This window comes from Copadichromis virginalis, linkage group LG18, assembly GCF_057382275.1.
Source record: "Copadichromis virginalis isolate Kocher_CV1m ecotype Utaka linkage group LG18, C_Virginalis_male_GT1.1, whole genome shotgun sequence".
NCBI lineage: Eukaryota > Metazoa > Chordata > Actinopteri > Cichliformes > Cichlidae > Copadichromis > Copadichromis virginalis.
In genome coordinates this window covers 25012585-25040018 of record NC_140635.1, presented here as the reverse complement: position 1 = coordinate 25040018, position 27434 = coordinate 25012585, and the positions used below count along the sequence as shown (strand labels likewise).

Genomic DNA, 27434 nt, shown 5'->3' with positions numbered 1-27434 from the left:
TATTAATATTCAGGCTGTGATCGGAGAAAGAAGATAAAATCTGATTGCTATGTCTAAGGTTGTTTAAGGTGTGGTCAGACCACTCATCATGTAGCGATTGCTCCGTCTTTTCCCACCTGTTTTTTTTCTTTTTCAATGAGAGGTATTTTAAGATCTTATTTAGATTATGGATATCCGTGTTCTCTGCCGTAAGGAGGTTACGCACTGTTTTTAAGTGCTTGTCAAAAGATTCCTACCATTTTTCTCTGCCTCCATACTAACAAGTTGGCAGGTAAACATAAACATGTTGGAAGGATTAAACCGTGTTGCCAATAAGCTGTCACAGGAGGGGCTTGGGAGTCAGCTGCAGACAATTAGTTACACAATAGGTGACGCACACAGAAACAAACAGTTCTTTCCGGATCTGAATGGGATAATATTTTAAATAGCTTTGTTTATAAAGAACAAGACAAGGAGACAGAGAAATGGAGACTAGAGGCACAGTTTACATGCTTAGGCTTAAACAAAACCTTTATTTTTATCTTTGTATTTACAGTGTAAAAATACTATATACTAAATACTAGATGCCATTATTCATACACGCATGACAAAGCTTCACATTTTAAATGTAAAAGTGCAAGTTATTGGAATGTATTTCATACATGCATACTGAAACATTACCTGTCGTAAGCAGAGCGTATTATACAGTACTTTTATGTATAGACAATGTGAGAACTCAATATGAGAAGCCATGTGTAACAGATAACAACAGATTATAAAAATGATATGGTTAACCCAGCATTCTGGAGACTTCTTGTTTCTCTCTGTTGAAAGAAAGAAAGAAAGAAAGAAAGAAAGAAAGAAAGAAAGAAAGAAAGAAAGAAAGAAAGAAAGACAAAAATTTGGTAATTGTATATAAAGTGGAAGTGCATCAAACCTGCAACATTTTGTTAAAGGATAACTTTGGTGATAATCTGTGTAATACACAAGGGTCTTCTAGAAAATTTTGATATAAACTATTTAGAAATAACCTATAAAGCTATTTTAAAACATTTATGTATTTACCCCACCGCTTACCAAAATCCAAATTTTTTTGGTAAGGTGTTCCATCGAACATTGTGTTACCTAAAAAAAACTGGTTTGTCTAAAAAGGCCAATTAATCACATTAGCAGAGGCTAAAATCTGTCATGCTGATTAAAGAAGCAGCACATTTGCTTAAAAAAATGCTCTACCTTGGCTATTTTAGCAGACTTAAACCCACACAGGTTGTTGCCTCATTCACACACGTAAGCAATTGCATTGCTTCTTCAATTTTATTTGGTGCACAAATAACCCACTAGTGTTTCTAGTTTGAGTGACTTGCAGGTCTTCAGCTGGCAACTTAATTTAGTAAGAGCTAGACAGGTTTGTGAACAGAGTATTATACCCTGTTGTATGTCTTTATGATTCTATAATCAAACCCAAAAGGCTGACATTCAACTAGTCAAAGTCATTGCTTCTTTAATCAGCACACTTTTCAGCATTAAGTAAAACACAAGTGATGGCTGATGTTGATTTTAACTATTTTTTTAAATAATCCTGCATTAATAATGGTCATTTACATCATTTAGTGTCATATTTTATTGCCCTGCGCCTTTCTTTAAGAACCTGCACTTTTCTTTTTTTTGAACATTAGTATAATAACAATACCAGTACATGCCTATTCTACAGTATTATTTGGCCTGCTGACCGTGAAAGGAAAATGATGCAATGCTTTTATAATGTTTATAAATGCATAAAAAGGGTCATTTTAACCTATTTCTACGTGGTTGCTAGGTAACACGATGATGCAATAATATATCATGTGCCATTCAGCTTTTGTGGATGCAGACGCAGATAGATAGGTGGAGAAATGCTTAAATGAGGTCATTTTAGCCTGTTGCTAGGCGTTCACTTAGCAACATCGGTAAGAACCTTCAGGGGCTCAAGATGAACCCGTGCGCCATCTTGGTTGCTCACCTCCTGGTCATGTAGGAGGACTCAGCAATCAGCAACTTACAACACTTGCAATAACTCATAATCCTCAGAGAATAAATACAATACTTACTGTGGGCCAGGCGGGTTGATCAGGCGTTGTAGATTTTGTATGTGCTGAGCGATGTTGCCTATTTGTTAAAAGATAAGAAAATAGTGATTTATCATGACCTCGCCATGAGTTATTAATCATATAAATTTAGATGTTTGACAGTGAGAATAATAAATAAGAGTAAAACAAATGTATTTATTTATGCTCAAGGGGTGTACCTGTCATTCCATTGGGTTTTCCTGCACCAAATGGCGATCCAGCTCCAGTACTGGTACCACTTGATGTTCCTTTCCCTGGTATACTTGGTGTTTTACTTTGACCTGAGTTACTGCTCCCAAACCAAGGAAGCCCAAAGGTAGTTTTACTTGTTGATGATGATGATGAGGAGGAGGAGGAAGAGGAGGATGATGAACCTAATCCTAAGCCAGAGCTTCTTGTATTTGAAGTTTGCTTATTCAAGGAAAACGAATTTGAGCTGAGGTTAGGAGTAGACACTGATGACCCAGAGGAAGACCCGATGGAAGAAGAGCCTCTCCCACTCAATAATGGGTTATTTGAGCCTATTCCACCTGAGCTAAGATTTGGATTGTTAAGTCCTGACCCAGGAGAGCTGACTCTTGACCCAGTGGACAAGGGTGTATTTGAGGAGCTTGCTCCAGTTGCACCCAGTAGAGTTGATGCAGGTTTATTGAATGATCCAAGTGAGCTATAACCTTGGCCTAACAGTCCAGTTGACCCTGTCTTACCCTGCTGACCGAAACTGGTAGAGCTTGGAGAATTAGAGCCGACACCCCAGCGATTCTGTACTGGTGTGCCTGGCTGATGGGCCAGGGCTCCAGCAAACCCTGTCTGAAAAATAAAAAATGGTCCGTTTAAACATGAGAGAAAATAGAGCCTTCAATTTTCATTCATGTATAACACAACAAAACACGTGAATCAAGAGAAAATATCAAAACAATGAAATCAAGTTCTGCTTTAAGAAAAAACTCAATTTTTCCTCAGTAATCACAAAACTGCACTAAGCTTCACATCTAGGTTCAAATTTTCTCCTCAGACCATAGCAGACACTTAACACGAAAGGCAGAAACATTTGCCTGCTTTCACCTCTTTGCCCTCTAGTTTTTTACTGGCGGACAATACCCTGCTCCCCCCTCATCTTCTGCACTTGCTGGAGTTGAGGCTGGATCATTTCCAACAACCAGTCATGCTGCTTTGATCTCATCCACCTTATATAACACCTCATTATCTCAAAGAGGTGAGGCATGGGCTTTTTTCTATGTTAGCATTCCTGCACTTGCTCTGTACTGCAGAGGCTGTCATTAACAGCAGTGCTAACGTTTTTGCACAAAATCAGCTAGTTGCTGTATCAATAAATGCAGATCATTGCACTTATCAATAGTTTTATAGGAAAATCTACAACAAAATATACAGACAAAGACAAATTGCATGGGATCACTTTTCATAATAGCATGAATCTCTGTCTGCAGTTGTCACTGAGTACCCCTGAGAAAAGCTTTGGAAGGATGAAGGACTCAGTTGAAAATTAAATTAGGTTTTTGATGACTAAGTGGGGTTTTTTTTTCCTGAAATATCCAAGTTTTTACATAACTTGGATATTTAAGAACACAAAAAAGCTCAAAAAGCGGGGCTTGTGTAGCATATCGATCAGTCTTGAGTGTTTTTTCTTACCTTGGACTTGTTGAGAATTTCGATTTGCTGCATAAGGCTCTCAATCGCTTTAGTTTTATAATTGACGGTGCTTTCTAAGACCTCTTTCTCTCCGCTTAGCCTCTTCTTTTCCTTCAGGAGTCTCTCCTGGTCCTGATCGTGCTTCTGCTGAAGTTTGTCTAGGTTCTGTTTGTATTGCTCAACCATGCCTGCGCGCTCCTTGCTGCACGAGCGGTAGTCTTCAGAGAATCGCCAGTTTTCAGCCTTCAAGCGGATGTTCTCATGCTGGATGCCTGCCACATGATTTCCCACGGTGTTCATGTAACGCTGGAGCTTGTCTTCCACCTCTCTGGACAGGTTGGTGCAGTTGGAGCGGATCTGTTCCAGGTGTTCCCTCTGTTTCGGACAGGTGATCTGGAAGGCAATGTGTGCAGGGAAGAGCGAATCGATCTTGTGCAGAAAAGCCCTGGAAACATTGTAGACCGAACCCAAGGACTGGGAAAACTCATCTTTGGATGTTTTCTCGTAGATCTGCAGCTGCTTTTCTTTTGTGGCGATATCCCTCCTCAGCTTGATGGTCTCCAAGTTGAGGTTGTCCCTTTCTTTGGCAATCTCCTCCATTTCCATCTTCATGGCTTGCACTGACTGAGTGAAGTTGGAACTCACAAGCTGAAACCTAGCTTTCAGTTCTTCGACCATCACCCCACAGTTACAAGTATTAAAATTTGTAGCTTTAAAAAAATAGAAAAGAAAAACAACATACAAAGTAAGTCACAGCTGCATGAAATGCATTAATGTATTTATTTTGGGGCTTGCACTGAAGACATATCATATTTACTTGACATGGGGCATGGGGAGGATCGTAAGAGTCTGCATGAGAGCAGCTCAGTATTGAGCTGTAGCTGTTGACATTAATACAAACAAAACAAAACAGAGTGTTAGGGATTTGTTCTAAAACAGAGTGAAAAAACACATTTTTAAAACTTCAGGTTTGCCAGTCGCAAGAAATATTTGAGCTAAAGTTCTATGGATCTATGATCATTTTGATTCATCTCCAGTTTTGGTGGTGTGAAGTTCAGCGGTCTCTGCCAACTTTTATACAGCAGGAATGGACACATTCCCTTTGTGGACAAATTTATGCGTAACTTCTTGGAGCTTTTTTTTTACCAGGACCATCTTCACCCTAACCACTGGGGTTCATATAATTTATCTACAAACATTTACCTAACCCTCAGCATGGCCCATAAACTCAAATACAGGTACAACTATCATAGACTTTCACCTTTTAACGTGTATAACCACCTTGGGTAAATACCTCACTGCCATTACTAATTTGATATCTTTCGATTTCTTGCATCCTAATGCCAGCAAAATTGAGGTTCTGGTGTTTGGACCTGACAGCTTCTCTGAGGAGGTCAGTCATTCTGTCGTGCCGCCCCCTGTCCAGATTATCGTAAATCACTGAATGTACACCTCTGTGTCCTCCTTAGCCTGTCTCCAACTGGTGCAAACAAAAAACTCGCCAGCACTCAAATATTACATTTAATCTTGCTGCCATTCACTGAGAAATTCAGAATTAATTTTCAAATTTCATTAATATCAATGTAGAGCTCTGATTTGACCATCAGAAGATAGGTACAGCTTGGCCATAAAGAGATGGAAATGGTCAGCAATACTTAGGTAAGCTGTTGCATTTAAACAATGCTCAGTTGGTACAAAGCCATTCGAAGTTGTGGCTCCTAGACTCTGGAACAGCCATCCTCAGCCTGGCTGAATATGTGGTTTGCTTTGAATGAATGATGAAAGCTCATTTTTATAGCTTTTTTTATTCTTGTTTTTCTGATGTGTGTGCGTAAGCATGCATGCAGGAGTGAATGTAAGACCGTATATTTGACAGTTTGTATGTTTGAACCTGTGGATTTATTGTTAATGTGCAGTTCATCAAGCTGTGAAGCACAAATGAAATATTATTAAGTATATTATTATTTTGCATCAACTTGGCTAAAGTATTGCAGGTGTATTGATCATCTTTTCCTGTCATCTGTAATTTTACTTATTAAAAAGATGAAAGCTTCATAAATTAAATTAGATAACACATAAGAAGGTAGACATAGAAGAAAGATATCGGTATTGTAAAAAGCTCAGTTCCTCACCTGCTTCTGATCGCATTCGTGGAAATACAGAATTGACATATTGGTGTACTGACGCAGTATTGTCAGGTCAGAGTCGAGCCGAGCCTTCGCAGTCAGGGTGACATTGAGGAAATTGGTCAAGTTTGTCCTCTGCTTCTTGAGAGCCACATTCTCCAAGGATAGCTGACTGAAGCGCTCCTCAAGGTCCTGCGTGCGTTCTTGGCATGTAGAGTCCTGCGTCTTACCATAGACAAGAAAGAGCACGAGGCTAACTATGATAAGAGACTGAATGAGCGAGGAGAAGAAGAAGACGATGCGCATGTAGTAGCCGCAACTCTTGCTGCTGGAGCGGTACTGCATCTTTTTTTTAGCCTGTGGGCTGTGCTTGGAGACCTGGGAATAGCCGCTGCTGTACATGGGTGCTCTAAAACAGAGTAAAAAAAATCAAAACAAAAACCAAAAACAAAACAAAACGAAGGGCTTAAAGCAAGTCCAAGATCTGAGAGTTACCAGGAGACAGATGATAATGCTGAATTATTTCAGACTGTCCGGCTGATTTCACACCCCATTTCTTGTAAAGTCTTCCAGTGAAGCCCAATATGCTGCAGATCCTGACCAGATTCCTCTTTGCAGTTGTGCTACAAGAGAATAGAAACGATTGTGTGCTGGTTGTAAACTTGGGCAAGGGTTTATAAACACCTTTGGCCACACATTTCCTATAATGGGAATGGTCCTGTTCCCAGTCTCCTCCCTCCGTTGGCCGCCCACACCTATGCAGAGTTTATCAAACACACGATGACCTCTCTGCATGCTTTATGAGCCAGATGTTTTCTTGGGAAAAACTAAATAAATTCTCTTACTGTAATTTGCGAACTGCACCTCATTGCAATTGGTTGAGTCAGAATTTAAGGCCTGCTGAAAAACCCCAAATACCAATGGGCTCCGAGGACCTCACTGGACTGAATGTGTGGAGCTTCCCTGTAAATCTGTCAAATCCATCTTTCATGGGATCATAAACAGTGATTTCCATCACGCAGCTGACAAGGAGGACAATGGCTCCTGATGCTCCTCTAAGAGTCTTATTCTGTGGCTCTTTGATGCTTCGAGTCTCAGTCCAACACAATGACGTCAGCACACTTCCCTCTGTCATAACACAAACATGCACTAAGGCACACACACACGCGCGATTTAAAATGAAATGTAAGAGTGAGAATCCCAACTTTTGTCCTGAACGCTATTGTTGACATGGTTGACAGGAAGTGGCACACTGCAGAGGAATTGCTGATGTCCAAAGCTGCCAAGAATCTACAGAAAAGACTCAACAAACACAGGATACAGATTACACAAATAATAAGGGTGTTTTAATTGAGGTTGAAGTGGTTTGCTTGTTTTTTTTAATATCTAGATGGTGGGTCCGGTTTCCATTTTATTTTTATTTTTGGAATCATGGTGATGCCGACCTGGTCGAGCAGCACAGAGAGCTATGTTTTACTTCCAGCGTACGCTAAACACGTGAAGCCCGGAGTGAAGTCGGACTCCAGTGGTGATGGTGATGAGCCACTAAAATGTGGTTCAACACCATTTTTTGCCACTGAACATGAGCAAATCTCCTTGCATGTGAATTTCAGGTTCCTTTGTGACATAAATAACAGGAAGGGCTCATAGGGTCCAGTTTTGTGTGATTTCTTTGCTTTGGGTGCGTCTTTCCCAGCAGGACTCCCATCACAAAGACTATAAATCAAATATTAAGTGTTTGAGTTGACCGTTAACAATCAAGAAAATATTTCTTGTAGATAATGTTATATTTATAATAAAGACCATTTTATCTGCAGTGTGCACTTAATAAAGTCCTTATCTATCTGAGAGATTTTATGCCATTAATATTGGTAATTTAAAAAAGAAGTATTTTAATTGAATTGTCTCAGAACATGGTAGACATTTGGATCTTCATGCAGTTGTAAAAATAACAACAACCAAGAAAAAACTTTTTGACATAACTGAGCAATCTTTTTTTTAAAATTATTATTAGTCTTTTGTTTATACAGGTAAAAAAATCTCATTGAGATTAAAAATTCTCATTTCCTCATTTTCCAAGAGAGACCTGCCATCTAAGCATAACAATTATATTTCACTTGACTGCATGATTTAAAAAAAAAAGTTTAAAGTCATGATTAACGATGATTTTAAGAGGCCGCTTAAGGTCTTTTTGTTAGAAAATGCAGACGTTACTGCAAAAACAGTTTATTTAAACCAAATTCTGTTTATTTCTCAGCCTCAAAACTGTCATCAACAGCTGCCCATGTGAGTGTGAAACAGCCGCAATTTCTAGCACCTCATGTGAGAACAAGCCAAATGTGTACCCCTCCCACACAGCAGCAGCTAATGTAGGTGTGCAGCATCTGCTCCTGCAGCTGAGGTTAAGCACCTTTAACAGAAACACAGAGCTTGAAATGTTTGTGCCAGATTACACTTCAGGCTTGTGGCGGGAAGAAAATATTTCCCTTCAACAGGATTTTTTAGTTATTTTATTGAAAAATAAAAATATCAGAATTCAGCCAGACACTATAAAAAAGCTGCACGCTGTCATTCACCAGCGGTTTTTTCTTTCAAATTGATGTGGCAGGAGGGGGTGTTTGGAGAGACCAAAGAGAAGGTATTGCATTGTGCTTTTTATTTTCCTTGAAACTCGAAGACCTCCATTATGCTCGTGTTTCTTGAAACTGGAGAGGGCATACACCCACACAAAATCCACTGAGGGCTGCTTGCATGTTCGCTTAAAATGCAGAATTACTGCTTCTGCAAATGAGCAACAAAACATTTGGAAGTGGTTAAAGTAAACCTTGGTGCTACAATATGAGCACATATAAATAATTCTTACAGATACATAAAGAAAACATTCTTTAGATCTTATGAATGTGAAAGTTTCGTTTTAGTGTGGGTGAAATATTACACACAGTTTACCATTATGGGATTCTTTTATAGTTTCCTACATATTTTTAAAACATATCAAATTTGTCAAGTCAAGAAATCAGCTCATGTATTAAACAGTAACATTAAGCACAGGCCTCTACAGTGTACAATGTACCAAAACTGACAGATTTCTAATACATTTACCTGCAGCAGGCTGGTAATCAGTAATGACATATCTTAAGAGATAATCATTTAGGTAACGTTTGTCCTGATGGCGCAGCAAGAAGACAGTCACATACAGTAATCGTCATGGGACACACTGCCACTTAGAGGAACATAAACACTACTACAGCCACAGATCTACTTGGAAATGTAGTGGCTGAATGCATGTGTGTGTAGCAGCTCCAAGCGTCAGGAAAGTCTTTTTAAGCTTTGCCTGGATTATTATACTCCTCTAAGGCAATGTGCATGAATGAAAAATATGCACCTATTTAACAAAATTATTTTCTTGGCTGTAATTGGAGTGCCAATAGAAAACTTTGAGAATGTTGTTCTGTCCAGGCAGGACTATCTTGTCACAACTTGTCATATTTGCTCAATATAGCCTAACATTTTGATAAAAATTGCATGTTTTTTCATTTTTTGACTAACATGTTTAAAAGTATTCTGCATGTTTCCTTCAGTATTTTTGTGACATACAACAATATAACGTCCTGAAGTTGACACTAGTGATTTTTTTTTTTAAAATCAATGTGTGCTCAAATATGGGATTTTACAGGATGGCTTGATTTATTTATTTATTTATTTTATATTTACTTTGCCCAAACACAGATATTCTTTTGTCTATTCCAGATTACAGGTCCTGAGTCATTTTTATGGTAAGAACGGACAATAAAAATTTCAGTCTTTTATCTTTAATAGGTTTTGAGATATTCATGTTCAAATATTGCTGCAGATTTTAACGTGCAAAAAAAAAAAATTCTGAAAGTGGGCAGACTGGCTGCTTATAAAAAGATATATTTCTTATAAAGGGCAGCACGGTGGCACGGTGGTTAGCACTGTTGCCGCACAGCAAGAAGGTCCTGTGTTCAATTCCACCATCAGGCATGGGGTCTTTCTGTGTGGAGTTTGCATGTTCTCCCTGTGTTTGCGTGGGGTACTCCGGCTTTCTCCCACCATCCAAAGACATGCAAGGATAGGTTAATTGATTGCAGTGTTAGCCCTGCAACAGACTGGCGACCTGTCCAGGGTGCATCTCGCCCTATGACAGCTGGGATCGGCTCCAGCACCCCCCGTGACCTTGAGAAGGATAAGCGGAAGCGAATGGATGGATATTTCTTAAAAAGCATTCCATATATACAAAAAAAAAGTATTTGAAAAGCTGCAATTTCACAGCAAAACATATGTCCAAAATTTAGCCACAAAATCAGAGGTGGATGAGAAGAAAACAGATGTGAACAGTAAAGCAGTGAAAATACTGCAACACATGAGGACAATTTAAAGAGCTGAACACAGAATTATAAATTCTTTGTAATGCTGTGGACAAATTTGTGTTTTACTAATTAACAGCTTTTGTTATTTAGATCAGATTTTTAGTTAATATTTGATGGACTGACTCTTTCATACAGCACGTGCTGCTGAATTTTTAAAATGTGCTCCAAAAAAATGTGAACATCTGAATGTGTAGCAGCTGTGTGTATCACTGATGGAGATGTTACTTAGTTTCATAGCACCTGTCTAAAAATGGTTTTATGACTGCTGTCCTGATGTTACCAGCTGATGTGTGAAGTACTGTTATTAAGCCTCAAGCTGGGGATTTTTGTTGTCAGTGTTTTGAAACTGAATGTGATTTGAAATACAGACTGAGGACACTCTATGCTTATGATTCAAAGTGCTCTGATTATCATTCATTCTGACTCGTAGAATGATCCAAATTCACAAAATTGACTTAACTGTTAGTTTGACATCATGTTGAATAGAATATTCAGCTCATAACCCATCAAGGAAATGTTTAATAATGTCATAGACCAAAAAAAGGTGAGGGCCAAAGACTCTTATACAAGCAGAATTTGACTTGCATCCAAAGGAATCGCCTCCTGCTGGCCATTGGAGAGAATGCAGGTTTAAGGCTTTTAAGGCACACTGACTTTTTTTTCAAACCTAGAAGCTATGTCATCTTTTATTCTGTCTGTGATGATGAGCTGGCCTCCACATTCTCCATATCCCACCCAAATCAAAATTTCCATCTCCAGTTTCACTTGAGAGCAGACTGGAATTCCCAGCGCAAACACAGAGGATCCACACACCACAGAACACCCCAAGAGGTCCCGTGTCCATGTTCACGTGTGTCAGAACCATCTTGTAGCACAGGAAAAATGTGCACAACTTTAGGCAGATAGTTTTAATGTTGCAAATGCTTGTTCCCTCACACTTTCTTAAGTTCAAGGCAAAATCTGAAAAATAATCTGATTTGCTTTCTTGTGTAGCATATAGTCTTGATACAAGTTGGCTTGCTTATGACCACAGGTAACATAATCCAGCCAATAGCAAAAAAGGCTCACTTTCAACATAATCTACTTTCTACTTAAATGCCACAGAAATAAAGTGGGTTCAGTGTACGAGCGGTTAATTTTCTTTTTAATTGTGTTGATGGATTTTCTTCTGCCCAGTGAAGAGATGTGATAAAGATAAAATGTAAAAATGTAAACAAAGCTACTTCTGAAGTAGCTTCCTGTCTTCGTGCTGGTCCCTGTGAACATCCAGATCTGATTTCAGCTTTCATGCTAAGCTAGGCTAACATTGCCCTGTCTGTGCCTTCATGTGACAGATATGAAACTTCGACGGCTGTTCTCATCTCAGCTCTCAACAGTCACAAATTAAATTGTTACATCTCATTTTTCTAATGCATACACACCAAAGTGTATAAACAATTTGCAGTTTTACCAGGAGGGGGTTTGTGTTATGTGTCGGCTGGGAGCACTAACTTCCTGGAGGCTCCGCTGGTTGCCTGGCAACTGCTCGATAATTCCCTAAAATGTCCAGCTTTCACTTTAATACCAAATATTTGGAAAGGCATCTAATTTACATGTTTCTTTTTTACTCCAGTGCTTCCTGGACCACCTGCCTGGCATACTGTTTTATCTGCCCCAACAAAAAAAACCCCAAAAAACCCCAAACTTATTTCCTAATGAAAACTCCTGGATGACACCCAGAATCACACCATAGGATTTGAGATGTTTCATGTGCACATTGTGCAGTTATGTTGAACATGTGCAGTATTGGGTGGCTTACTTAAGGAAAGAGGTGGTACATGCCTTCGTCAATCATCAGACCGCGGAAAGGCAAATAAACAAGGTGGTGCTAAATAACGGCATGTGCAGAGTTTGTGCACAAAGAAAGTGGAAATACCTGCTCTTGTTGTCTGCGCTCCAGCTTGAGCTGAATTTAAATGGCACTGCACCGCGTCGGCGGGGTTAAAAAATTCAGACGTTCATTTATCACGACAATGCGCGATGATATCAAAGACAGAATTGCTGAAATGAATTTTCTCAACAGGCCCTGTGATGTGCCATCCTCTCAGATCATTTATTCTGGCTCAAATTTAATTTAGAAAAAAAAATAAAAAATGAAAGAATAGCTGTGGCCAGCACCTCCTGCGGTTATGTGATAAGAAAGACTGGAGCATTCATATCAAAGAAATTTCCCCCTCATATATATTGTATTTATCTATGTTTTTTAATCACTTTTTTCCTGCTGAGCCATGAGGCAGACGGGAAATTATCGGGAGGAAGGGGGGGGTTTCGCTTGTAATGATGGAATGTACAGTGGCTTTCTGCACGTTCCCACCAAGCACCTCTCATCTGAGGTGACTGAAAAGACCAAATGATGAATACCTGGGAGTTAATCCCCCTCCCCTCCTTCTCTCTGTGTCTTCAGCACAGCAGATGTTTTCCCTTTGACCCACACAAAAGGCTTCTGTTTTTGTTACCAGGCTTGTCCATTCCTCAAAGGTCAGAGGTCACGCTGGTCTCAGGGCGAAGCTGTCACTGCAAGTCTAAACATTTGACGGCCATCAGAGCGTGATGAAAACAGCATCCCTGCCAAAAAAAAAAAAAAAAAAGGCTACACAGACGCCTCACGACTGCTTTTAAGTAAAGACCTACTTTCCATATGTTGATGCAGTTGAAAGCACACAGTTTAGATCAGTTTAGAGTTTGGTGGGGATGCCTCGGGGAGAGGGATGGCCTAACATGAGACATTTAAAGGTTAACTTAAATAGGTAAAATGTTAACGAACAGTAGTGATTCATGTTTCAACTTGTCTACACAAGCAAACGGTTCAATTAACTGCCCCGTAAACTTAAATTTAAAGGAAAGTTGGCAGCTTAAAGCCAAAAAAGTAACAATCATTTTAAATTTGACAAATAGGTTTTCTGAGCAGAGTTTAAAGACTTGGAAAACTAGTTTCATGTTAGAATTGCATAAGATGATTTACTGAGAATAACCTAGAGTCATCTCTAACCTGAGAGATGGACAATAATCCCATAGAAATGAGACATTTAGGTAGATAGACGTATAGGAAAAAGTCAAACTTTTGCACAGTTTAAATGAAATATTTGAGCCCACATAAAAACATGCCAGATTTTTCCCAAAAGGTTGATTGAGTTCATGTGGCCGTAGCGTTTTCAGTGGGAGAAAGGTTTCGGTACTCGTTCAAGTGTGACTTAATCTGTCTCGGACTGTAGTCACTGGATACGTGAAAACGTTACGTCCACATGAACTGAATCAACCTTTTGGGATTTACGGAGCTGGATGATTGTGCATGCATCAAGACCTGCCAGATTTACATGCATGTGTAAACGTAGAGATGTAAAACTGTGTATATTTAGATGTGATTTTAAAGCAAACAAAGCCTCCGTCTAGTGATGGGGTTGTAAAGTCAACTAACAGGCCTTTTTAGCTAGCCATGTCCTCTATTAACCAGCTGCTTGTCAGCATTTGATGTATTCACCAACTCTGACCCCAATCAGGCTGCTTAACCTTGAAGAAAGGATTCAGCTGTGTCTTGTTCACTTGGTTCCTCGGATCCGTAACAAACTTGGACATTTCTTACCTCAGTAAAAGAAGCCACAGCCAGCTATACAAAGACACAGTGTTCGTGTACGAGGCACTGCAATGCTCCGAGTACTTCAGATTCTTCAGTATGTTACAGACTGCTGGTGCTGTTACAATCTATTACTTTTTGTTAAATAAAGCACACTTACATTTTTCTTCTTATGATAGATTTTATTTTGTTTTCAATTTCATTTTTACATATACATATATATACACACACACACACACACATATATATATATACACACACACACACACACATATATATATACACACACACACACACACACACACATATATATATATATATATATATATATATATATATGTGTGTGTATATATATATGTGTATATATATATATATATATATATATATATATATATATATATATATATATATATATATATATATATATATATATATATACACACATATATATATACACACACATATATATATACACACACATATATATATACACACACATATATATATATATATATATATATATATATATATATATATATATATATATATATATATATGTGTGTGTATATGTATATATATATATATATACATATACATATATATATACACACATATACATATATATATATATATATATATATATATATATATATATATATATATATATATATATATATATATATATATATATATGTGTGTGTATATGTATATATATATATACATATACACACACATATATATATATATATATATATACACATATATATATATACACACACACACACACATATATACACACACACACACATATATACACACACACACACATATATACACACACACACACATATATATATATATATATATATATATATATATATATATATATATATATATATATATATATATATATATATATATATATACACATACATACATATATATATATATACACACGTATATATATATATATATATATACACACACACATATATATATATATATATATATATATATATATATATATATATATATATATATATATATATACACATATATATACACATACATATATATATATACATACATATATATATATATATATATATATATATATACATATATATATATATATATATATATATATATATATATATATATATATATATATATATATATATATATATATATATATATATATATATGTATGTATCTATATATATATATATAGATACATACATACATATATATATATAAAAGAGCGTCATCAAGGCAATATCAGAGGAAATGGAAAACATAAGATCATCATGGTGGTGCATACTAATGCATGCTTGCCTGCTGTGGTGTGCGATTGTTTAATTATTTATAATTACTGATGTTGGTGCGTGAAAACTCAACATTGAGGGACCCTGGGAAATGGTTTGCTGATCTAGACTGCGCTTAAAATTTTAAAGGGGTTAAATTAGTTTAAGCTCTTTTTTTCCTTTAATCTGTGTATCTCATCTCAGAGAGGTGACGTTCATAGATATTTCGGTCACACACACATTATTTTTTAAAGAACAGACTGGGCTAAAAATCACAAGTGCTGTTTATTACAGGTGACCAACCTTTGCTTGCTTGTTGCAAGACTGGATCTACCTGCTGGCAGCTGTCAGTCATATCGGAGTATGAACTCATCAAAAAAGTAGTGTAGTTGAAATGCTCTGATTTTCACTGTTTGCATCACCTCTACATTCATAATTTTCGGCAAACATCAGAAACATTTGACTCTTTCACTTGATGTGACTGTCTATGGAAGCTTTTTCTGCCTGTGGGAATGTTTTGATTTTCATGGGACTGGAAAAAAATAGATAAAAATTTGCCATCCGTAGGACACATTTTCAAGCCCCTTACTCTAATTTTGAGATATTAAGTCAAAATTTAGAGATAATAACTTTATTCATGGATGCCAATTTAGATTTTTTTTCTGTTTCTTCAAAAAAACTTTCACTGACTTTCTTACACCAATCAAAAGTGTAATACAAGTAACAGGTGTACAGAGGTCCCTCGTTTATGTTCTAAAAATAACCTGCGATAGGTGAAATCTGCGAAGTAGCCAACTTTATTTTTTACAATTATTATAGATGTTTTAAGGCTGTAAAACCCCTCACTACACACTTTGTACACTTTTCTCAGACAGGCATGAACATTTTCACACTTTTCTCTCTTGTTTAAACACCCTCAAAGTTCAAATCTTAGTAGAAAAATATTTCCAGTATCATAGAATAAAACCAAAGATCAAACCTTGTTTTCAGGTCCAGAAGATGGGAATAGAGCAGCTGCCACAGAATTCAACATTAATGAATCAATGGTACGGGAGCAGAGGAAGCAAGAAGAATGAGTTGAGTAAAGTTGGACTTATCTGACTGTTTTGTTTCGCTTACGGTAACTTCTACCTTCCTTTAGCATGTCCAGAAGTCCAATCTTTTCGGCGATGGTTAGCATCCTCCTCTGCCTTTTGGGTGCTACTGTAGGTGCCTTTGAAGGTGCAAAACATTTACAAACATAAAGTACAGCACTTCAGAGTTACACTGCTAGCGATCGAAGATTTATGTAAATTTGACAAGCTGGAGACATGGCATGTAGGAGATTGATTGACAATGGTCTACAGCCGATCAGGACGTGCTGTAAACAAAAACAAAACAAAAAGCATGCAAAAATAAAATACGCAAAACAGCGAGGCCGCGAAAAGTGAACCGCATCATAGCAACGGACCACTGTACACAGAAGCAGTGCTCAAAAGGTTGAACAAATAAAACAATATTCTATTTCATTTATTTATGTTCAATATGTTAACATGCCAATTTGGGAGCATTTTGCACTTTGAGTAGCGTGACCCTGTTGACCTAAAGAGAATCTCCAAAATGTTTAAACTGCTATTAGATAGTCAGACTTCACTATTTTATGTGTATGCACGTTTGTGTCTGTTGTTCTGGCTGCTTGACAGATATTTTTCACAGTCTTGCATTTCTGGATTTCTCGCTGGGAGCGATCACATCCTGCAAGTCCAAAGGTCACACCTCTGCTGCCCCCAGTAGCAGCATTAAATCGGACAGACACGCTGGCGTTGAAGTGACGAGAATGTAAAATATTCTCATTGTTTTCTGCAAAAAGTGATCTTAAATGTCACACCTGTTGTGTGCGAAATGCTATTCGGGTTCTGTAAATGACAATTTTATTATTGACATTTTTAAAACTGAGAGTTTAGGAAGATGCCATTGACATGTTTTGAAGACAGAACATGTCAGTGGCAGCGATCTGGTGCGCTAATGCTGAACCTGCATGGATAATGGCATACAAGAAGGGCAGTTGGGTGCTGTTAAAGCTCCGCCGGTTGAGGAGGCGACACAAATGCCAAAGGCTACTGCCGGAGCCTCAGCTTGCGTGCAGGTCAGACCACTTCCTGTGTGTCAGATCCCCCTCTCACTCTCTCCCTGTTTCCTGCCTGTTCCCTGTACTAACCTCTCAAAATAAAGGCCAAAAAAAGGGAAAAAAACTAAAAAGTTCAGAATCCAGGGGTTTGAATCCACAAGAGCTCTAAAATATTACTGACAGCATTATTTATAATGCGATAAAGCTACACAAAACACTCAGAAAAAAATGGTTTTAACATTCTTTTGATTGCGTAAATCAACCTGTAATACATCCTCTGACCTGCAATGCCAAATTGAAAATCTTCTGACATCTAACGACAGGGCAATTAATGGGAACTCTTTAAATTTACTGTTTTTCAGATACAAAAAGTATTGATTATCGGCCCTGCTGGGTATCTCATCTCCCTCCACACACACTCCTTTTATAAGCAGCCTTTTATTTGACAAGCCTAATCTTTCTCAACACAAGAAGTGACAATAAGCAGGCACAGAGGCCTAATTAAAGGGACTTTCATTCAAATTAACACACACTCTCTCCCACACAAACCTCTGATGACCCATTAGCTGCACAATGGTTAGGACAATGCTTCTCTATCACACACACACACAAATACACACAGTGTTCTGCAGGGGGAGAGCGGTAAAGCTGGATTTATATTTAGGAATGCAATAAAAGTGCAGATGGGGGTGGGGCTAACCAGCTGCTTGTCAGTAGGGTGGGGTTGGGGGGGAGATACCTTCACAATCTCTAGATAAGACAAGTTGCATATAATGGGATCTCTCAGGGCACTTTCATCTATCCATATCTTCGACTGCGACCCCCATGAAGCTGCGCAGTTTACAAGCAGATTCATCACTTATCTCTTGAAGCTCTTATCCGAGGTTGTCGTCCCTCCTCTCCAACCCTTTTATCGGAATCTGACCCCGGGCTTTTAGCGTGGCAAGGGGCGTGAAAGTCAGCTTGACCTCTCGGGGTAACCTCCGACACAAAACACCGTGTGCAGCAACAAAGCGCTGAAAACAGAGGACCTCTGAGAAATGAGCAGTGACCATTAAATGGTAACCTCTATTTTCTAGCACAATAAGTGTTCTCGGGAGAACTGCTCGCATGTACGCGGGATCAAAGAGCACCGTTCACGGCGCAGTGCGCTTTTGCGCTGGGAACTAAAGTTCACCTCGATGCTACCTCGCTTGGCTTCTTAAAAAATAAAGTTTACTGTGATATGAAAGCATGAATCTGAGGGTGCTCTTAAAGACAAAGGCGAAGCAGGAGATTGGCTTGCATGTGTTTGTTGTGGGGCTTCTGGGTAATCTGGTTTTGTCGGGATGGTTTTTGAGGCCTCGGGGTCATGCTCTCTGCATCTCTGAAGACAGACATCCTCCACATTCTTCCTGTGTGTGTGTTTGTGTGCGCACGCTGCCCTACACAGCCCACTCTCTTTGCTCTTTGACTCCAATGGCCATATAAGGCAGCCAGCACCATGGTAACCACAGGGCTTGAATAGCAGTGTCAAATCCCTGGGAGCGCACACACACACACACAGCCCCCTCCCCCTCTGCATACACTCCTGCTCCCCTCCCTCCTTCTCTCTCTCTCTCCGGCTTTGCTTGATCTCTCTTTCTCAAACACACACACAGACACACACACACAGACACACACACAGACACTTACAAATACGTTGGAGGAAAACAGACAACAGGAAAGAGGGTCGAGGAGAGAGAGAGACAGAAGGTGGGGGGAAAAAAGCAAATGCTGAGAATTTCAGTCTGTGTGTCGAGCTCAGCCATTTCCTTGAATCATAATCTGATTTGTGGACTGTGAAGCCGGAGAGGGAGAGACAGAGGGGTGAGAGGAGCACCCATCTCTGCAACCCCCTCCTTCTGATCGCCTGAGCCATAGGGAAAAGCTTCTCACACACACACAGAGGCGAAAAGCAGCACACAGGGGCTAGGCCGCAAGTCATTAGTTCTTGGTGGACAAGCACTGACAAAAGGCTGGAGGGAGGCTGCACAGGCGCCTGGAGAGCGACCGCAGGAACTATGGAGGGCTGAGCACACGGACACCCTCTTGTACGCTCTCTTGTTTTTCTGGGTTTTCTCTGTGGAAGCAGGAAGCACAGAGGCTTGTGTCACAACTGAAGCTACAACAAGCTACAACAAGCAAGGAAGAGAGATCACTTCCTTGTGCCGGGGATCTGCTGGTGTGTATTTTGGAAGTGAGTGCAGGCAGTCCACGTCGCCAGGTCTGCTGCCACCGCTGCTGCTTTTGCAGCTGCCCCCAACATCGCTCTGAGGACCGCCGTGACCACCTGAAAATGTTGCAGCTGCTGCGTGGACATTAACTTGGTTTGCTCAGTGTGGAATGTCTCCATCACGGGTCACAATGCTACTGCTGCTGCTGAGAGGATTACAGCAGGGAGAGAAGAGTTGCCTGCCTTCTCAGGAAGATCTCTAGAGCGACGAGAGGATTTCTTTTTCAGCGAGGGGAGCCACAGACACCACATTACTGTTTGCTCTAAGGTAAGCTTGACATTTTCTCTCAAAGGACTCTACATACACAGAATAGCTGCTACTAGCAAGGGCAAATTCAGTGTTAGGGGTACTTTAAGAGGGGCGGTGAAATGGTCTCCAGGCATGTGCTGAGGCGAGCTATGCTGAGGTCCTTTTTCAGCCATTACTGTTGCTACAGAGACAGGGCTGTACGTGTGTGAGAGGACAAGAGCATGCAGAGCAGCGCGAGACGGGATTCTGCACCTCGTGCCGTTTGCTTGCAAATGATTTTGTGTTTTGCTCTAATTTTGGAGGGTGTGCGCTTAATGTGTGTTTCCTGTGTAAGGTTCCTCGGCTGAGACTATTTTCCTGGGCAGTGCTCGTTGCCCTTAACCATCTCAGGAACTGGTCTGAAGAAGAGGACGAAAACACCAGGCAAGGGCTACGAGCTGGATAAAGAGAGAGCGCAAGAGACACAAGACACTGAAATCTACATGCATGCAAAACTAAAAGTTGCCACACTGAGACTGTTTCCAGGTCATAGTGGAGTGGGAGGAGACTGATCGCTCTTGTTTTTATTTCGTTCTCCTGCCAAACACACTTCTACTCAAAGGCTTAAAGCCCCCTCCTTTTTTTTAACCCCCTCTCATTGACATCTGCCATCAACCCCAAGGATTGTTTTTCTTTCTGTTCTTTTGTATAATAACCCAGACTTCATAAACAACTGAGAGAGGGAGAGGTGGGGGAAAACACACGCACACACAGTCTGGACTTTTTGATATTTATGTTACCTTGACAGCAACCAGAAATCTTGGCTGCCTGTCCCATTTTCCTCTGCGGTGGTTCGGTAACCAAGCGATGGCCATGGTGAGTGGGGGCTGGGGAGATCCCAATGGGGGCACTAACGGGCTGGGGGACAAGGGCTACCTGAGGGGGGAGGAGGAAGACGGTTCTCCCCAGGCGGGAGGCAGCGACATGGAAGCCGGAGAAGATGACAAGGCCTGCGTGGTGGACTGCGTGGTGTGCGGGGATAAATCCAGCGGGAAACACTACGGAGTGTTCACCTGCGAGGGCTGCAAGAGCTTCTTCAAGAGGAGCGTCAGGCGCAACCTCAGCTACACCTGCAGGTGAGGCATTGTGGGTAATTGTTATTTTTTGATTTATTGATGGGCTGAGCTCGCACAGCGTTGAGAAACCCGCTTAATACAGGATCTGGAAGGTGAAAGAGGAAATGAGATTAGTTATCGTTAAAAATACGCCCATGTGGTTTTTTTTTTTCTTTAAAAAAAAAAAATTGTAGCCTAAATGAAATATTGAAGAAATAGTTGTTATTGACAAATATAAACTTCCTAAATGTAAGGACTCGCTGCATTTCTTTGTCTTGTTGTACTGGGTGTACTACTTTAAGTGCCACAAAACAAACTGCTTTCATGTGGGAAGAACATTTTCTCTATTATCTGTTTTTTTTCTGACTAAATTATTCCCCAAAAATAACAGAAACGTTACTAATCAAATCAGCTATTATTTGTAGCTAATATTTATTATATGTGTTCACTAGATCGCCATTACAATTTTGAAACTAGTGATTATTTTCATTTTTTTAAATCGATCTAAAAAACTCTCCGTGCTCTTCAGCTTGCATGCTTTGCCATGCCAAGCTATTCTCACTTCAGATTATTTCTGTTCACTTCTGATCAAAAAACTGTCTGAATCCATTAATTAATTACAATTATTTATTTATTTATTTGCTGTTCATTTGACTTATTTAGCCCATGATAACATTTTAGCCAATTTTACTTGAATAATAATGAAAGCGTCTGTTGTGCACAGCACACAGCTACATACAGTTAAGCTACATGACTGAACCATGTAGCCATCAGCTCTCTGGGCGCCATCATGTTGTGCGCAGCCTCGTGGAAAATCTAGTTTCATAATGCAATATTAATGTTGAGTAGCTCTGTTAAAAGGAAGTGCTGGCATCAGGCTGTTGACACTAATCTGCAAACAGCTTTTATGCTCATCAGATTTTTTGTTTGTTCTTTTTGAGAGGAAGATAATGGCTGCACATCAGAGCAGAGCAGCTTTTCCACTCGCTGTATGGGGTTTGTTCTTATATTTGTCATCATGTTTGGCCGCTTTTGATCACACGTCACACAAACTGACGCCCGCAGTAGAGCTGACCGTTATTAACTGTATTACAGGACAGTGTGGTCGATGTATTTTAATACATGTAAATACAGTGTGTAAGAGGTGTGATGTGAGGCAAATGTTTATTAACTTTACACATCTGTAATGCTGCTCTGCTGCATGTGCTGCAGAATTGTTTGCGATGACATGAGGCCAACTTCATTTTTCCAGACAATCAAATATTTAATGACTTATTATTCATTAATTGACTTTTTTTGGCGGGTTTATTCTCAGATCAAATAGAGAGTGTCAGATCGACCAGCACCACAGGAACCAGTGCCAGTACTGTCGCCTGAAGAAGTGCTTCCGTGTTGGCATGCGCAAAGAAGGTAACTATCCTGTTCCCCAAATTATTTTACCATCCATTCACTTTATAAGAATAAGAAACACTGTGGCAAATGCTGTGATTGTAATTGCACAATAGTGGAAATAGTTCAGCTGAATGAATAAAAGAGGCTACTTTCAGCTGCTCTTGTATTTACAATGGGTCGCCACAGTGGGTAGCTCTGCTTATTTGATTTATATGTTGGATACCCTTCCCTACGTAAACCCCAAAGAACCGGGGATCTTCTGCTTGTTAGGCAAATGTGTAAACCACTACACTATAAAAAAGGGGGAATAAGTGACATTCAGCACTAAGCATCAGAGTCTTCTCGTTATTTCTGTCAGATACTTTTTTAAAATAAAGAATAAAAACCCATTAAAGTATAGTAGTAATTATCTGCTAGTGTGATCTTGCCTTTTCTGTGCTCTGTAGTGCAGAGAATGCCACACATGGTTCTCTAGGTCCTATCATGGCTTAGCAAGCCATGCGTGTCAGCTCAATGCCATGTACTAAGTGGCTTAATCTAGTGCCTGCGTAACAGTGAGTGAGAGGGATACAGGGCTAAGACACCTGCGTCCCAGAGGCTTAAACCTCTGGTTGAAGCTACAGAAATCCTCTGACTTGTTGGCTCAATCAAGAAGAATCCAATATGGGAACTTCACCCTAAGTGGAGGATCAGGCGAGGCCATCAGTAAATGTCCCTCTGACAGATACACAACAACAAACAAATAAATAAATAGTTGTATACAAACACATTTGTTAGGCTTTTTAAAACTGACATCAACATTTAGGAGATTCTAAGCACAGACATCCTCCCTCAGTGTCCCTTCAGTTGGTTTATTCCTTGCAATCACAGATCACAAAGTACGCTAACTACACACATTATGAGTCCCTATAGAAAACGAGAGAGATTCCCTTTGCTCCACTACCTTGACTGAGAGGTCAGAGGTCAGAGTCAGCTAGTGAGCCGCATTCCTACTGTATGTGTGAATTGGGCATTTTGATCAAGGACGCTTGAAAAGGGCAGATGCTCATACCGGGAATTAATATCCCCAAATGGAGAGATCTCTACTGGTTTCTGCCCTGCTTTGAGCTGAGCTTGATTGTGCATGCTTTCAATGCTAGAGAATAGCTTCCTAATTGAGTCAGGCCTGGTAATCAGAAATGCACTGCTGGCTGAATTCAGTTTTAACTTTTCTTCTCTTTGGTCTTCTCAACCAAATCCCCTCCATCACCTCCCCTTGTCTTTTGCAATTTTCTATTCTGCCCTTTTCTTCTCCAAACCCTTTCCTTTCCTTTCCTCTCCTCTCCTCCCCTTTGTCCCCCAACCAAAATACAGCAGTTCAACGCGGTCGCATCCCACCTCAGCCGAGCCTCAGCCCCTCCATCACACCCATAGGTGGCGCCAGTGGCCTTGGAGGCGGCGAGTTCTATAACAACAACAATGGAGGTAGTGGTGGTGGTCAGCCAGTGTCTGAACTTATTTCCCAGCTCCTGAGAGCCGAGCCTTACCCCAACAGTCGCTACGGACACCAGTACAACCAGCAGGCCGGTCCTGATAACGCTATGGGAATAGATAATATCTGTGAACTGGCTGCGCGGTTACTCTTCAGCACAGTGGAGTGGGCGAGGAACATCCCTTATTTCCCTGAGCTGCCTGTGTCCGACCAGGTTAGAGGATTATTTCTAATTAAACGCCACATATACAGTTTTGACTTTGAAAGACTCTTCCCTCTTTATCAGATTATATTGCAGGAACTGTAAAAGATAAGCAGAATGAACTGATTAGACATTAAAGTGTTGAGGGGGGGTGTCACTGATTGAGACACTACTAAATCCTCAGGTGGCCCTGCTGAGACTGAGCTGGAGCGAGCTGTTCATCCTCAGCGCGGCGCAGTCTGCCCTGCCGCTCCACATGGCGCCCCTGTTGGCTGCAGCTGGTTTCCACTCCTCGCCCATGTCTGCGGAGCGCGTGGTGTCCTTCATGGATCAGGTGAGGGTGTTCCAGGACCAGGTGGACAAGCTGACCAGGCTACAGGTGGACTCTGCTGAGTACAGCTGTCTCAAGGCCATCGCGCTGTTCTCGCCAGGTGATTAGTGATTCGAGTGGCTAGTAAGAGCAGAAAACGTCTTGCTTGTTGACTTCACCTGCTGTCATTTAGCACAGCTAGATCAACAAAAGAATGGTACAAATCCTCACAGTTAGATGGTGCCTGGCAAACATCCAACAGCTTTATCTTGTAAAAAAGACCCTTCTTCTTCTTTCATGGAGAAAAAACACAAAGAACTGCTGGAAGACTAACAAGCCACTTAGTCCAAGGCATTCATCGAACAATTTACCTCCTATGGCACCATCTCCTGGCTTGTCATTGAAAATGCAGTAATGTTTTAAGTGCTTTGTAATTAGCAGCACCATTGATCAGCATGAGCCCTGAGCTTTTCCTGACTTAAGTCTTACATAAGTGTCTGCCTTAAAGACATAGTTTATAGCGACTGTCACCTCTAAAAGCGATCATTATTTAAAGTAAAACTTTTTTTAAGTGAGGCTTATAAATCATTTTTTGGCCTGAGAGCATCCATAGATGAAGCACTCTGGTTTCACGTGTTTCCCTCTGGGAGGTTTTATTACATTATTTGCTGGGATTTCATCCTTCCTCTAGGCTCATCACGACTCTTTATGTAACCTGCCCACACTATTAAGTAACTGCCTCCTCCCTCCTCCCTCTTAGATGCCTGTGGTCTAACAGACCCAGTACACGTGGAGTCTCTGCAGGAGAAGGCTCAGGTGGCTCTGACAGAGTACGAGAGGATGCAGTACCCGAGTCAGCCTCAGCGCTTCGGCCGCCTCCTCCTGCGCCTGCCCGCCCTGCGTGCCGTTCCTGCCAGCCTCATCTCCCAGCTCTTTTTCATGCGCCTGATAGGAAAGACACCCATTGAGACGCTGATCCGGGACATGCAGCTCTCCGGAAACTCAATCAGCTGGCCGTATGTCCCAGGACAGTAGCTCCCTGACAGACGAGGTCTCCGTCTGGTAATAGTGACGACAAGGACCCACAGGAAACCTCCTGACTCATCACTATCCATCTGTGTGGTTATCAAACTGCAGCGCCAGCTGGCCATCATATGCACTGTACTGTAACCGCTCAATTCCCCCTCATGAACGAGCCCTCAGACTCCACATGGGCCTCCAGAAGAAGAGAGTAGAAGAATAGCATAGCCAGTGCCAAGCTGGAGCTGTCTTGTTGCCAGTGCTGTCGTTCTGGTGCCAGGTCCCAGGCCGGAGACCAGCTCCTCACGCTGGGCTCCGATATGGCCACCACAGCCAGTCATGTCACCACCCACATGTCATAGTGACTAAAGACTCTGCAGTTTCATGTAGAGGGCAGCAGCACCCCACTAGAAATACATTTAGAGAACAAAACTGTCCTGCCAACAAACATCGGAGGAGCAGTGTTTCCCACACCAGGCTCATTTTCCATGGCTCGCCATTTGTGATACAATGACCTTTTTAACCAAATAACTGACAACAGGATGATGAAGTATCACTATTATGGATCGATCTGTGCGCCTCACTGTTGAAGGGAAACTCTTACCTCAACAACGAGGAAGACACTAAGGAGCTCCTGAAAAGGAGCAGAAAGGAGATAAAACCAAGGAAAATTCACCAAAGTCTATCATATCATCCTACGAGATGGTCCTCACACCCAGAAAACGAGATGAACCGACTTGTGACTGCCTGACCATCGAGTAAACAGCGCATTTAAATTCATCCACAGGGCTCACTGGTGGTGTAGTTGAAGAAGATTTAAAAAAAAAGGCATAGTAAGATGAGAGCGGACTAATACCTCACTAGACATCAGAATGCTTTAGTCTGATATTTCCTAAACACAAACCTCTGTAAATTTTGTTCACCAGAAACCGCCTTCTTTTTGACAACTGCCTTGTTTTTCAGTACAAATTTGAGACACCTGTGTAACACGAGTCTTAGATCCCCCAAATTGATTTTCAGTCGTTTTGACTCGCTGAATGTTCAGCGTTATTTTGATCAAACATCATTGTTATTATATATACATATATATAAATATATATTTGTTTTCTTTTTTCACATATGCACTGAGAAACGGCAGGCTGACGTCTAAATCCTACTTGAGTTTAGCTGTTTGAAACGATTCTAAAACAACAAGAATTAGCTTGACAAAAACAGCTCTAAGAGTAAATAATCGACACTACCAGTTAAATTCCAGTTTACGCTTCTGGAGATCACGATCTCCCGAAAACTGTATTGAAATATGTACATATATATATTGAGCCCGGCTTTTGTCTTTTCTGCATGTTCAACTGTTATTTTGGATCTCTGCTAAGTTGATACTGTTTTATTTTATGTAATTAAAGTTTCATTTAAACATTAAAGTATTTGCCTTCAATGGTAGCTCCTAAATGTTTCTTTTTTTTTCCTACCTGTATTTACATGAAAATACCTCTGTCATCTGTTGAGATGTCAAGAAAGAAGCTGAATGCCATTACAACTAATACGACGTAGAGCTGTTCATGCTCTCATCTCTTAGCATCTTGAGTGTGTCTCTGCTGTTTGTGAATGATGTTGTAATTGATGAGGATCTGGTGAAAAGACTGCGCTTGCAGGATATTCAATGCCAAAAGATTATACGGTCTGTCGGGTTAGAAGAAGATGGGATTCCCCGGTCCACATGAATTTACCTCACATGGGTATTTCAAGAGGCGGGTTTACAAAATCAGGACTATTTTAGGTATTTTTAAGGAAATGATGAAAAACGCACTCCAAACTCAGCACGATTCAGCAGTTAGCAATTTAAGAAACCAGAGAGGAAGGGTGCAACTCCTGCTTCTTGATTTGCTGCTGGGCCATTTTGGAAGTTCTTTGCATATTCTTCCCTCAGTCTACAATTCACACAACCACGCCGTAGAGGCAGGGGAACAATATTGTTAATGTTTTCTTATCTTTGTGTTACTGAGTTCTTAAGATTTAAAATTTCATGTGTATGGCAACGCTATTAAAAGAATCAAACGATGACGATGTGTCTTTTGTTATGTTTTTTTTTTAACTTCTTGAATAATGTGTTGTAATTTCATCTGTATGAAAAATGCCAAATAAACACTGCAACATGTACTGCAAGTTTGCTGT

At 40.3% G+C, this 27434-nt stretch overlaps 2 protein-coding genes across 3 annotated transcripts; one reads left to right on the top strand and one right to left on the bottom strand.

The window, feature by feature from the left end:
* Nucleotides 1–478: 478 nt before the first annotated feature.
* Nucleotides 479–6520, bottom strand: plvapa (plasmalemma vesicle associated protein a). The gene is made up of 7 exons (XM_085439281.1): nucleotides 6356–6520; nucleotides 5867–6269; nucleotides 4552–4615; nucleotides 3735–4444; nucleotides 2264–2894; nucleotides 2067–2124; nucleotides 479–803 (listed from the first exon to the last, which is right to left on the bottom strand). Exons 2-7 carry the CDS (start codon nucleotides 6260–6262, stop codon nucleotides 770–772), a joined length of 1893 nt encoding a protein of 630 aa, XP_085295407.1. The 5' UTR covers nucleotides 6263–6269; nucleotides 6356–6520; the 3' UTR covers nucleotides 479–769.
* Nucleotides 6521–18525: 12005 nt separating this feature from the next.
* On the top strand, nucleotides 18526–27425 carry nr2f6a (nuclear receptor subfamily 2, group F, member 6a). 2 transcript variants are annotated; one of them, XM_085440509.1, is made up of 6 exons: nucleotides 18526–19791; nucleotides 20108–20888; nucleotides 22183–22277; nucleotides 23616–23944; nucleotides 24117–24363; nucleotides 25003–27425. In XM_085440509.1, the coding sequence occupies exons 2-6, from the start codon at nucleotides 20620–20622 to the stop codon at nucleotides 25275–25277; spliced, it is 1215 nt and encodes a 404-aa protein (XP_085296635.1). In that variant the 5' UTR covers nucleotides 18526–19791; nucleotides 20108–20619; the 3' UTR covers nucleotides 25278–27425. The 2 variants fall into 2 exon arrangements, with proteins under 2 accessions (XP_085296635.1, XP_085296634.1); XM_085440508.1 differs by having other exon boundaries at nucleotides 18528–19791; nucleotides 23613–23944.
* The last annotated feature ends 9 nt before the right edge of the window (nucleotides 27426–27434 follow it).